At 39.0% G+C, this 12938-nt stretch overlaps 1 protein-coding gene across 4 annotated transcripts in view; it reads left to right on the forward strand.

The window, feature by feature from the left end:
• Nucleotides 1-12938, forward strand: part of DOP1B (DOP1 leucine zipper like protein B) — a 98559-nt gene that overhangs the window by 83615 nt on the left and 2006 nt on the right. For 3 of the 4 annotated variants that reach the window (XM_036899316.2, XM_036899311.2, XM_036899312.2), the window contains exons 33-35: nt 10269-10405; nt 11884-11936; nt 12174-12335. In XM_036899316.2, the coding sequence (XP_036755211.2) occupies nt 10269-10405; nt 11884-11936; nt 12174-12335 (352 nt within the window). Of the gene's footprint in view, nt 1-10268; nt 10406-11883; nt 11937-12173; nt 12336-12938 lie in introns of those variants that run through there. The other variant, XR_005027491.2, reaches the window with a different exon arrangement.

Consider the following 12938-nt stretch of genomic DNA (forward strand, 5'->3'; position numbering starts at 1 on the left):
CTATGAGTTGTGAGATAAAGATGTTGACATTCCCAACCGTAATTGTCAATGCCTATTTTGTTTGGAGTTTTGGCAGTTCTTTGTGTTTTTCACACCTCCATTGTTTGGTACACTCACATTAAGATCGTTACATTTTCTTTTTGAACTGACTGACCACACTACATAATGTCCGTCTTTGACCCTGGCATCTTTCTCTGCTCTGAAGTCTATTTTGTCTTTTATTAATAGAGCCATTCCAGCTTTTTTTTTTTTAGATAATTATTTTTTATTGAAGGGTAGTTGACACACAGTATTACATTACATTAGTTTCAGGTGTACAACACAGTGATTCAACATTTATATACATGATAATTCTAGGTACCAGCTATCACCATACCAAGTTGTTACAATATTTTGACTATATTCCTTATGCTATACATTACATCCCGGTTACTTATTTATTTTACAATTGGAAGTATGTACTTTTTCTTTTCTTTTTTTTTTTTTTTGTGAGGGCATCTCTCATATTTATTGATCAAATGGTTGTTAACAACAATAAAATTCTGTATAGGGGAGTCAATGCTCAATGCACAATCATTAATCCACCCCAAGCCTAATTTTCGTCAGTCTCCAATCTTCTGAAGCATAACGAACAAGTTCTTACATGGAGAACAAATTCTTACATAGTGAATAAGTTACATGGTGAACAGTACAAGGGCAGTCATCACAGAAGCTTTCGGTTTTGCTCATGCATTATGAACTATAAACAGTCAGTTCAAATATGAATACTCATTTGATTTTTATACTTCATTTATATGTGGATACCACATTTCTCTATTATTATTATTTTTAATAAAATGCTGAAGTGGTAGGTAGATACAAGATAAAGGTAGAAAACATAGTTTAGTGTTGTAAGAGAGCAAATGTAGATGATCAGGTGTGTGCCTGTAGACTATGTGTTAATCCAAGCTAGACAAGGGCAATAAAACATCCACGTATGCAGAAGATTTCTCTCAGAACAGGGGGGCTGAGGTTCTAAGCCTCACCTCTGTTGATCCCCAATTTCTCACCTGATGGCCCCCCTGTGACTGTGCCTGTCTTAGGCTGTTCCTCCCTTGAGGAATCTTACCCATCTCTGGCTAACCAGTCATCTTCCGGGGCCGTACAGGGAAATGTAAAGTTGGTAAGTGAGAGAGAAGCCTTATAGTTTGAAAAGGTTAGCTTTTTACTTCTTTGCATATTTATGCCCTGTGGCTTCTATGCCCAGCATTTGTCTTGAGGTATCTTTACCACTTGGAAGAATTATGATACTCGGTAAATTTGATATGAGGCACAAATTCTATTTAAGGGTTGTAGTTAGGAAGGAAGAAGAAAAGCTATAGAAGTAGCAGGCGGAAGAAAACCTGGGAAGATTGATTATTTCTTTGACATATCTTCTTGTAGAGTAACTTGAGCATGTATAGGTTTTAAACTACTAATTAAATTGCGCACACACATTAACATAATAGGAGTATAGTTACATAACCTAAGCATACCTGTAATTACCAGCCATCTCCAGTGAAACCAAGAAAACCAGTTAGGCACCTTAGGCATTTGTGAAAACTTATCTATGATATGGTGGATATTGTCCAACTGAGCTTGAACAGTCTGAGAGAAATCAGACAAATTAAAACAACCCATTCCTGGGGACTGTTCACATCCCATATGTTCTTTTAACAGTAAATAGTCTGTAGTTGTAAGATTTTGGAGTGCTACAATTTGCACTTCTCCTAATTCTTGTTTGAGTTCCAACAGTATAGGTCCAGTCAAATTTGTTGTTTTACTGTATGCACAGGCCAGCTTAGATATCTCCTTCCTCATTCCCATGGCAAGTCCAGGAACTGGTGGGAAGAGTGCATCTACAGCTGTAGCAGTGCGTGGATCTTTGTTGGGGTTTTTTGATGGTCATCTTCTGGCATGAGTCTTCCCGAGAGTGCTGATGTTGGAAGTTCTTTTTCATATCATATCTTAGTTCATTTTCGGGATAGCCCAATTAGGCTTTGATCACCTGTATAAACACAAACAGACCCTTTGCCTACACTTTTATATGCCCTTTATACCCTTGTGTAGGACTCATTGGAGGTTTCCACACAGGAACTGCCTTTTTTTTTTGGTATCATTAATCTACACTTACATGACGAATATTATGTTTACTAGGCTATCCCCTATACCAGGTCCCCCCATAAACCCCTTTACAGTCACTGTCCATCAGCATAGCAAATGTTGTAGAATCACTACTTGCCTTCTCTGTGTTGTACAGCCCTCCCCTTTCTCCCACCCCCCCATGCATGCTAATCTTAATACCCCCCCTTCTTCTCCCCTCCTTACCCCTCCCTACCCACCCATCCTCCCCAGTCCCTTTCCCTTTGGTACCTGTTAGTCCATTCTTGAGTTCTGTGATTCTGCTGCTGTTTTGTTCCTTCAGTTTTTCCTTTGTTCTTATATTCCACAGATGAGTGAAATCATTTGGTATTTCTCTTTCTTCGCTTGGCTTGTTTCACTGAGCATAATACCCTCCAGCTCCATCCATGTTGCTGCAAATGGTAGGATTTGCCCTTTTCTTATGGCTGAGTAGTATTCCATTGTGTATATGTACCACATCTTCTTTATCCATTCATCTATCGATGGACATTTAGGTTGCTTCCAATTCTTGGCTATTGTAAATAGTGCTGCGATAAACATAGGGGTGCATTGGTCTTTCTCATACTTGATTGCTGCATTCTTAGGGTAAATTCCTAGGAGTGCAATTCCTGGGTCAAATGGTAAGTCTGTTTTGAGCATTTTGATGTACCTCCATACTGCTTTCCACAATGGTTGAACTAATTTACATTCCCACCAGCAGTGTAAGAGGGTTCCCCTTTCTCCACAGCCTCGCCAACATTTGTTGTTTGTCTTTTGGATGGCAGCCATCCTTACTGGTGTGAGGTGATACCTCATTGTAGTTTTAATTTGCATTTCTCTGATAATTAGCGATGTGGAGCATCTTTTCATGTGTCTGTTGGCCATCTGTATTTCTGTTTTGGAGAACTCTCTGTTCAGTTCCTCTGCCCATTTTTAATTGGGTTATTTATTTTTTGTTTGTTGAGGCGTGTGAGCTCTTTATATATTCTGGACGTCAAGCCTTTATCGGATGTGTCATTTTCAAAGATATTCTCCCATACTGTAGGGTTCCTTTTTGTTCTATTGATGGTGTCTTTTGCTGTACAGAAGATTTTCAGCTTAATATAGTCCCACTTGTTCATTTTTGCTGTTGTTTTCCTTGCCCGGGGAGATATGTTCAGGAAGAGGTCACTCATGTTTATGTCTAAGAGGTTTTTGCCTATGTTGTCTTCCAAGGGTTTAATGGTTTCATGACTTACATTCAGGTCTTTGATCCATTTTGAGTTTACTTTTGTATATGGGGTTAGACAATGGTCCAGTTTCATTCTCCTACATGAAGCTGTCCAGTTTTGCCAGCACCATCTGTTGAAGAGACTGTCATTTCCCCATTGTATGTCCATGGCTCCTTTATCAAATATTAATTGACCATATATGTCTGGGTTAATGTCTGGATTCTCTAGTCTGTTCCATTGGTCTGTGGCTCTGCTCTTGTGCCAGTACCAAATTGTCTTGATTACTATGGCTTTATAGTAGAGCTTGAAGTTGGGGAGTGAGATCCCCCCTACTTTATTCTTCTTTCTCAGGATTGCTTTGGCTATTCGGGGTTTTTGGTGTTTCCATATGAATTTTTGAATTATTTGTTCCAGTTCATTGAAGAATGTTGCTGGTAGTTTCATAGGGATTGCATCAAATCTGTATATTGCTTTGGGCAGGATGGCCATTTTGATTGTATTAATTCTTCCTAGCCATGAGCATGGGATGAGTTTCCATCTGTTAGTGTCCCCTTTAATTTCTCTTAAGAGTGACTTGTAGTTTTCAGAGTATAAGTTTCACTTCTTATTCCTAGGTATTTTATTTTTTTTGATGCAATTGTGAATGGAGTTGTTTTCCTGATTTCTCTTTCTGTTGGTTCATTGTTAGTGTATAGGAAAGCCACAGATTTCTGTGTCTTGATTTTGTATCCTGCAACTTTGCTGTATTCCGATATCAGTTCTAGTAGTTTTGGGGTGGAGTCTTTAGGGTTTTTTATGTACAGTATCATGTCATCTGCAAATAGTGACATTTTAACTTCTTCTTTACCAATCTGGATTCCTTGTATGTTTTTGTTTTGTCTGATTGCCGTGGCTAGGACCTCCAGTACTATGTTAAATAACAGTGGGGAGAGTTCACATCCCTGTCTAGTTCCTGATCTCAGAGGAAATGCTTTCAGCTTCTCGCTGTTCAATATAATGTTGGCTGTGGGTTTATCATAGATGGCCTTTATTATGTTGAGGTACTTGCCCTCTATTCCCATTTTGCTGAGAGTTTTTATCATGAATGGATGTTGAACTTTGTCAAATGCTTTTTCAGCATCTATGGAGATGATCATGTGGTTTTTGTCTTTCTGTTTGTTGATGTGGTGGATGATGTTGATGGACTTTCGAATGTTGTGCCATCCTTGCATCCCTGGGATGAATCCCACATGGTCATGGTGTATGATCCTTTTGATGTATTTTTGAGTTCGGTGTGCTAATATTTTGTTGAGTATTTTTGCATCTACGTTCATCAGGGATATTGGTCTGTAGTTTTCTTTTTTGGTGGGGTCTTTGCCTGGTTTGGGTATTAGGGTGATGTTAGCTTCATAGAATGAATTTGGGAGTATCCCCTCCTCCTCTTTTTTTGGAAAACTTTAAGGAGAATGGGTATTATGTCTTCCCTGTATGTCTGATAAAATTCCGAGGTAAATCCATCTGGCCCGGGGGTTTTGTTCTTTGGTAGTTTTTTGATTACCGCATCAATCTCGTTGCTGGTAATTGGTCTGTTTAGATTTTCTGTTTCTTGCTGGGTCAGTCTTGGAAGGTTGTATTTTTCTAGGAAGTTGTCCATTTCTCCTAGGTTTCCCAGCTTGTTATCATATAGGTTTTCATAGTATTCTCTAATAATTCTTTGTATTTCTGTGGGGTCCGTCGTGATTTTTCCTTTCTCGTTTCTGATACTGTTGATTTGTGTTGACTCTCTTTTCTTCTTAATAAGTCTGGCTAGAGGCTTATCTATTTTGTTTATTTTCTCGAAGAACCAGCTCTTGGTTTCATTGATTTTTGCTATTGTTTTATTCTTCTCAATTTTATTTATTTCTTCTTTGATCTTTATTATGTCCCTCCTTCTGCTGACCTTAGGCCTCACTTGTTCTTCTTTTTCCAATTTCGATAATTGTGACATTAGACCATTCATTTGGGATTGTTCTTCCTGTTTTAAATATGCTTGGATTGCTATATACTTTCCTCTTAAGACTGCTTTTGCTGTGTCCCACAGAAGTTCGGGCTTAGTGTTTTTGTTGTCATTTGTTTCCATATATTGCTGGATCTCCATTTTGATTTGGTCATTGATCCATTGATTATTTAGGAGCGTGTTGTTAAGCCTCCATGTGTTTGTGAGCCTTTTTGCTGTCTTTGTACAGTTTATTTCTAGTTTTATGCCTTTGTGGTCTGAAAAGTTGGTTGGTAGGATTTCAATCTTTTTTAATTTACTGAGGCTCTTTTTGTGGCCTAGTATGTGGTCTATTCTGGAGAATGTTCCATGTGCACTTGAGAAGAATGTGTATCCTGTTGCTTTTGGATGTAGAGTTCTATAGATGTCTATTAGGTCCATCTGCTCTACTGTGTTGTTTAGTGCTTCCATGTCCTAACTTATTTTCTGCCCGGTGGATCTATCCTTTGGGGTGAGTGGTGTGTTGAAGTCTCCTAGAATGAATGCACTGCAGTCTATTTCCCCCTTTAGTTCCGTTAGTATTTGTTTCACATATGCTGGTGCTCCTGTGTTGGGTGCATATATATTTAGAATGGTTATATCCTCTTGTTGCACTGAGCCCTTTATCATTATGTAGTGTCCTCCTTTATCTCTTGTTACTTTCTTTGTTTTGAAGTCTATTTTGTCTGATATTAGTACTGCAACTCCTGCTTTCTTCTCGCTGTTGTTTGCCTGAAATATGTTTTTCCATCCCTTGACTTTTAGTCTGTACATGTCTTTGGGTTTGAGGTGAGTTTCTTGTAAGCAGCATATAGATGGGTCTTTCTTTTTTATCCATTCTATTACTCTGTGTCTTTTGATTGGTGCATTCAGTCCATTAACATTTAGGGTGACTATTGAAAGATATGTACTTATTGCCATTGCAGGCTTTAAATTCGTGGTTACCAAAGGTTCAAGGTTACCCTCTTTAGTATCTTACTGCCTAACTTAGCTCGCTTATTGAGCTGTTATATACACTGTCTGGAGATTCTTTTCTTCTCTCCCTTCTTGTTCCTCCTCCTCGATTCTTCATATGTTGGGTGTTTTGTGCTGTGCTCTTTCTAGGAGTGCTCCCATCTAGAGCAGTCCCTGTAAGATGTCCTGTAGAGGTGGTTTGTGGGAAGCAAATTCCCTCAGCTTTTGTTTGTCTGGGAATTGTTTAATCCCACCATCATATTTGAATGATAGTCGTGCTGGATACAGTATCCTTGGTTCAAGGCCCTTCTGTTTCATTGCATTTAATATATCATGCCATTCTCTTCTGGCCTGTAGGGTTTCTGTCGAGAAGTCTGATGTTAGCCTGATGGGTTTTCCTTTATAGGTGACCTTTTTCTCTCTAGCTGCCTTTAAAACTCTTTCCTTGTCCTTGATCTTTGCCATTTTAATTATTATGTATCTTGGTGTTGTCCTTCTTGGATCCTTTCTGTTGGGGGTTCTGTGTATTTCCGTGGTCTGTTCGATTATTTCCTCCCCCGGTTTGGGGAAGTTTTCAGCAATTATTTCTTCCAAGATACTTTCCATCCCTTTTCCTCTCTCTTCTTCCTCTGGTACCCCTGTAATACGGATATTGTTCCTTTTGGATTGGTCACACAGTTCTCTTAACATTGTTTCATTCCTGTAGATCCTTTTATCTCTCTCTATGTCAGCTTCTATGCGTTCCTGTTCTCTGGTTTCAATTGCATCAATGGCCTCTTGCATCCTATCCATTCTGCTTATAAACCCTTCCAGAGATTGTTTCATTTCTGTAATCTCCTTTCTGGCATCTGTGATCTCCCTCCGGACTTCATCCCATATCTCTTGCGTATTTCTCTGCATCTCTGTCAGCATGTTTATGATTCTTGTTTTGAATTCTTTGTCAGGAAGACTGGTTAGGTCTGTCTCCTTCTCTGGTGTTGTCTCTGTGATCTTTGTCTGCCTGTAGCTTTGCCTTTTCATGGTGATAGGAATAGTTTGCAGAGCTGGGACGAGTGACGGCTGGAAGAACTTCCCTTCTTGTTGGTTTGTGGCCCTCCTCTCCTGGGAGAACAGCAACCTCTAGTGGCTTGTGCTGGGCAGCTGCGCGCAGACAGGGTTTCTGCTTCCTGCCGGGCTGCTATGGAGTTAATCTCCGCTGTTGCTGTGGGCGTGGCCTGGCTCGGGCAGCTACTCCAAAATGGTGGAGTCGCGTTGGAGGGGGAGCGGCTGGGAGGCTATTTATCTCCGTAAGGGGCCTCCCTGCTCCCTGCAGCCCAGGGGTTAGGGTGCCCAGAGATCCCCAGATTCCCTACCTCTGGATTAAGTGTCCCGCCCTGCCCCTTTAAGACTTCCGAAAAGCAGCCGCCAAAACAAAACAACGACCCCAAAAAAATAAATAAATAAAATAAAAATTTTAAATTAAAAAAATAAAAATAAATAAAAAATGGCCGCTTGTTTTTCTTTATTCTCCGTCACCAGCCTCAGGCATCTGCTCACCGGTCTTGCTGCCCTGTCTCCCTAGTATTGGGGTCCCTATCCCTTTAAGACTTCCAAAAAGTGCTCTCCAAAACAAAACAGAAAAAAAAAAAAATCGCCACTCGCTTTTCTTATGTCCTCCGGCACCAGGCCTCCGGTACCCGTTCACTGTTCTTGCTGCCCTGTTTCCCTAGTATTCAGGGGCCCCCACGCACACACCGTGTCTACGCTCTGGCCTGGATGGCGGGGGCTGGGTGTTCGGCAGTCCTGGGCTCCGTCTCCCTCCCGCTCTGCCTACTCTTCTCCCGGCGGGAGCTGGGGGGAGGGGCGCTCGGCTCCCGCGGGGCCGGGGCTTGTATCTTACCCCCTTTGCAAGGTGCTGGGTTCTCGCAGGTGTGGATGTGTCTGGATATTGTCCTGTGTCCTCTGGTCTCTATTCTAGGAAGAGTTGTCTTTGTTATATTTTCATAGATATATGTGGTTTTGGGAGGAGATTTACGCTGCTCTACTCACGCTGCCATCTTGGCTCCGCCTCCTCCAGCTTTCTTAAAATGCTTGCATTGTGTATTTTTTTCTATCCTTTTAGCCTGCTTATATCATGAGTTTTGCGGAAGGTAACATGAGGTAACGTAACTGGGTCATTTTCCTTTAATCCATTCTACCAATCTCTGCCTTTTCATTGGTGTATTTAGACAATTACATTTAATGTAATTATTGATGTGTTAGGATTTTTTGTGTTATTTTATTTTCTGTTTGTTTCTTGTTTTTCATTCCTGTTTCCTCTTTCCTATTTTCTTGAGGTTACTTGGACATATTTTTAGTATTCCATTAAATTCATTTAAAGTGTTTTTTTGAGTATATCTCTTTATATAGTTTTTTGTAGTGGTAGCTCTGGAGATTACAGTATATATGAAATACACATACATACTGAGGTCTAGTAGTATCAACATTTTACCACCATTTAGGATGCATTTCTCTTCTTTCAAGTGATACAGTTTTCTAAAATGCTATCTTTATGTACACTGGGAGCCACAAGAGACTGTGATACTTTTGCTTTCAACTGTCCACATAATTTAAAAACTCATGAGGAAAGAATATTATTTTTACTCATGTATTTGTCCTTTCTGGTTCTCTTTTTATCATCATTCCTGATGCACCATGTTTCCTACCATTGTCTTTTCTTTTCTGTCCAAAGAACATCGTCGAGCCATTCTTTCAGCACAGATCTTCTGGCAACAAGTTTTCTCAGTTTCCCTTTACTGAGGCAGTTTTTGGTTCACCTTCATTCGTTTTGGTTTGGTTTGGTTTCTCTCACCTTCATTCTGGAAGAATGTTTTCATGGGAAATGGAATTCTGGGTTGAGGTCTTTCAGCGCTTGAAAAATGTGCTGCTTCTTTCTGACTTCATGGTTTCTGGTGAGAAATCTGTCTTCAAATTACTGTTCGCTTTTAGCACTAGGCCAGTGTTGACCTTCTGACCATAGGTCAGCAGGAGGATCATCTGCTTCCTGACGTCGGTCGACTGTGGGTAACTGAAACCTAAAAAAGCAAACCTTCAGACAAGGGGGGAGTACTTTTGTTGTCCCACTGGTCTGTAAGACTTCTTTTTTTTTCCCCAATCTCTTTTTTCTCTCCTTCTCTCATCTTGCCAGAACCAAAAGCACAAACCACTCTTAAAAATGCCAACTTGTTTGAGCTGGGCATGATCCTCATTTGGTCAGAGTACTTTTAAAGGCAAGAAGTAAAAGCCCACTTAAGCTATCTCAAATAAAGAGAAATTTATTACTAATGTACTACAGCAAATCTTAGCTTCCTGCCCATGGTTCATCAGTTTGCTATAGCAATTTGTTCCTAAGAGACCTTAAATTACACACACACACAAATCACATTCTACAAACAGTTATTTCAGTGAAGAAATGGGGAAGACTGTGAGGGGCTAGAGAGCATAACTGACTATTTTTTTTCCTGCAAGAATTAAAGTTTTGTTCATGGTCATCAAATCTAAACTTCACTGAATAAATCTGTTATTCACTCACTTCACTTCCCACTCCTCACCCCAAAATTTGGTATCATCTGCTAATCAGTCTTTATGATCTTATAGTTGCATTACTCAACAAGGGCTGTCTTCGGTTTCTGAGTCTCATATTTCATACTTTCAGTGGTCATTGATCACCTAATGGATATCTGACTTGAGTGAGAAGTTCATGCCTTTCTACTCAGCTGTGGCAGGGGACGAAGAGCCACTTGGTTCACATCCTTTAGCAAAGGCCATAAACTGTCCTTCGCAAAGAGGAGGGCTGGGGATAAACTAGAGGCACAAGACATTCTTCCAACAACCCCTTTCCCACACTGATTGTTGTCAAATGTCAAAATAATTACAATTTATTTTTCTTCTTTGCTAATGAGAAACTCCATACTGCATATTTGTGTGACGTCTCTAAAATCTTCTTTCCTTAGAACGCCTGACAGACAATCTCAGAGTTGGACAGACATCCATAGTTGCTGCTCAGATGTTTCTTTTTTTCAGAGTTTTGCTGCTAAGAATATCTCCCCAACATTTGACTTCATTGTGGCCAATCATGGTCTCTGAATTAGTAAGTACAAATATTTTACTCTTGAAAGCAAAGTTGAAGCTTTGTAAAATGGTTTTTCAGGAATAATGTACTATCTCATATATATCTAATGTTGTCTGCAAATGTTTCTGTCATATTTATAGCACATAGTCAGCTCTTGGTTAAATAGAGAATATTTTATCTTACCCTATTATATTTGATGTCTCAAATACTCTATTGGAATAATCCAATAAATTTGTACTGTTTGATATTATTTGCCATCTTTTTAACTTTTTCCAGTTCTATTGAGATATAACTGATATATAGCAGTGTGTAAATTCAAGATGTACAACATAATGACTTCACATATATTGTGAAGTGATTACCACAGTAAAGTTAGTTAATATCCATCATCTCATTTAGGTACAAAAAGAAAAGAAAAAAGTATGTTTTCCCCGTGATGAGAACTCTTAGGATTTATTCTCTTAAAAACTCTCACACATATCATACAGCAGCATTAACTATATATATATATATATATATATATAGTTATAGTTATATATATATAGTTATACATATAGTGTATATATATATATATAGTATGTGTATGTGTATATACATATACATATATATATATATATATATATATATAGTGTCATATGTCACGTCTCTCATACTTATTTATCTTAGAACTGGAAGTTCATACCTTTTGACCACCTTCATCCAATTCTCCCTCCCTCTACTTACTTGCCTCTGGTAACCACAAAGCTGATTTCTTTTTCTATGAGTTTGGTTTGGTTTGGGTTTTTAAAAATTTTTTTAGATTCCACATGTAAGTGAGATCATACAGTATTTGACTTCCTCTGTCTGACTGACTTCATGTGGCATGACACCACCAAGGTCCAGACACATTGTCCAAAATGTCAGGGTATACTCCTTTTCTGTGGCTGAATATTTCATTTCATACATATATAACATTTTCTTTATCCATTCTTCCTGTTGCCATGTTTTGATATTGTGCTAATGCTGCTCTGAACATGGGAATCCACCAACCCTGCACACAAAGGTTCCCCTTCCTCCGCATCCTCGCCAGGATTCTTGTGTTTTTGACATTAGCCATTCTAACAAGCACGAGGTGATAATCTCATTGTGGTTTTAATTTGCATTTCCCTGTATTAGTGATATTTCCCTGGTTATTAGCTGACTCTTCATGTTCCTATTGGCCATTCGTATGTCTTCTTTGGAAAAATATCTATTCAGATCCTTTGCCCATTTTTAATTGGATTATTTGCTTTTTTCTGCTGTTGAGTTGTGTGAGTTCTTTATATATTTTGGATATTATCCCCTTATTAGATACTTGGTTTGCAAATATTTTTCCTATTCTGTAGGTTGTCTTTTCATTTTGTTAATTTTTTTTTTTTTTGCTTTATTTGCCATTTTTTATGGACATATAAACTTTAAATACTAAGTTAGGTTTCATTTCTCTCAACTAGTAACTTGCATTCATGTTTCTTTTTAAGGTTCAGACATTTATACAGCTTGAAGAAGATCTGAAAGAGGATGAATCATTGAGGTAGGTATTGCAAGGGTCTCTGCACATATGTGAAGGTTAATGGACCTTTATAACCTTTATAAACCTAAACTTTATAGGTAGGGTTATCTAATACTAAATACTATTTCTTGAAGTATCTATGAAGGGACCAGCTATTTTGACCATCTCGTGAAAGAAAAACCTTCTTATGGACATAGGCAAATGGACCACAGCAGATGTGAATGAATTTGTAACAAGAATCTCTTTGCAAATTTGTAGAAACAACAACAAAATCAAGAGAATGAAAGTTTCAGTTGCAGATGGAAATGGGCCCTTGATGGGGGAGATACCCCAGAGTGAACTCATCTTATATTTATCAGCTTGCAAATTCTTGGACACGGCACTTTCCTTTCCCCCTGACAAGATGCCATTGTTTCAAATGTAAGTCAGAGAAGACCACCTACCCTCTTTGGTGTCAGTGACTTTTCTTTGCTCGTGAGCACTTTTTCTTGTTCTTCCCTCTACATCTGAGAAACCACAGTATGTGTTACTAGTGGCCCACGAACCTGCTCAGAATACCAAGTTTCAGATTGCCTGCAACATCTGGGGTTTCATGAATTTGGCTCACAGTAGTGTTTATGGATGTGTTGCCATGTGTGTGTGTCCAGGTAGTTTGGGCTACTGAACACTTTTTTAAAACAAGAGGCACCCTCTGGTGGTCCTCACTGCATTTGTGTAGATTTTTTCATCTCTTTATTTTTAATTAAATAAATGGAACGTGGCCATCTCCAGTTCCCTTTGTGTCCGTTGGCTTTCCTTCCCTGTAGACTTAATATAGTTGCTCATATGTTTAATTTCTTGCCTCACCCCAAATGCCACTTCTCCCTGTCCTGTCTCCTTAAAGAGAGTCAACATGTATAAATGTTTGTGGTTATCACTAAGTGAAAAAGCCAATCTGATACGGCTACTTACTGTATGATTTCAATTCTGTGACGTCTGTAAAAGGTAACACTGTGGAGACAGTAAAAAGATCAGTGGTTGCCA

This window comes from Manis pentadactyla, chromosome 1 (genome assembly GCF_030020395.1).
Source record: "Manis pentadactyla isolate mManPen7 chromosome 1, mManPen7.hap1, whole genome shotgun sequence".
Taxonomy (NCBI): Eukaryota; Metazoa; Chordata; class Mammalia; order Pholidota; family Manidae; genus Manis; species Manis pentadactyla.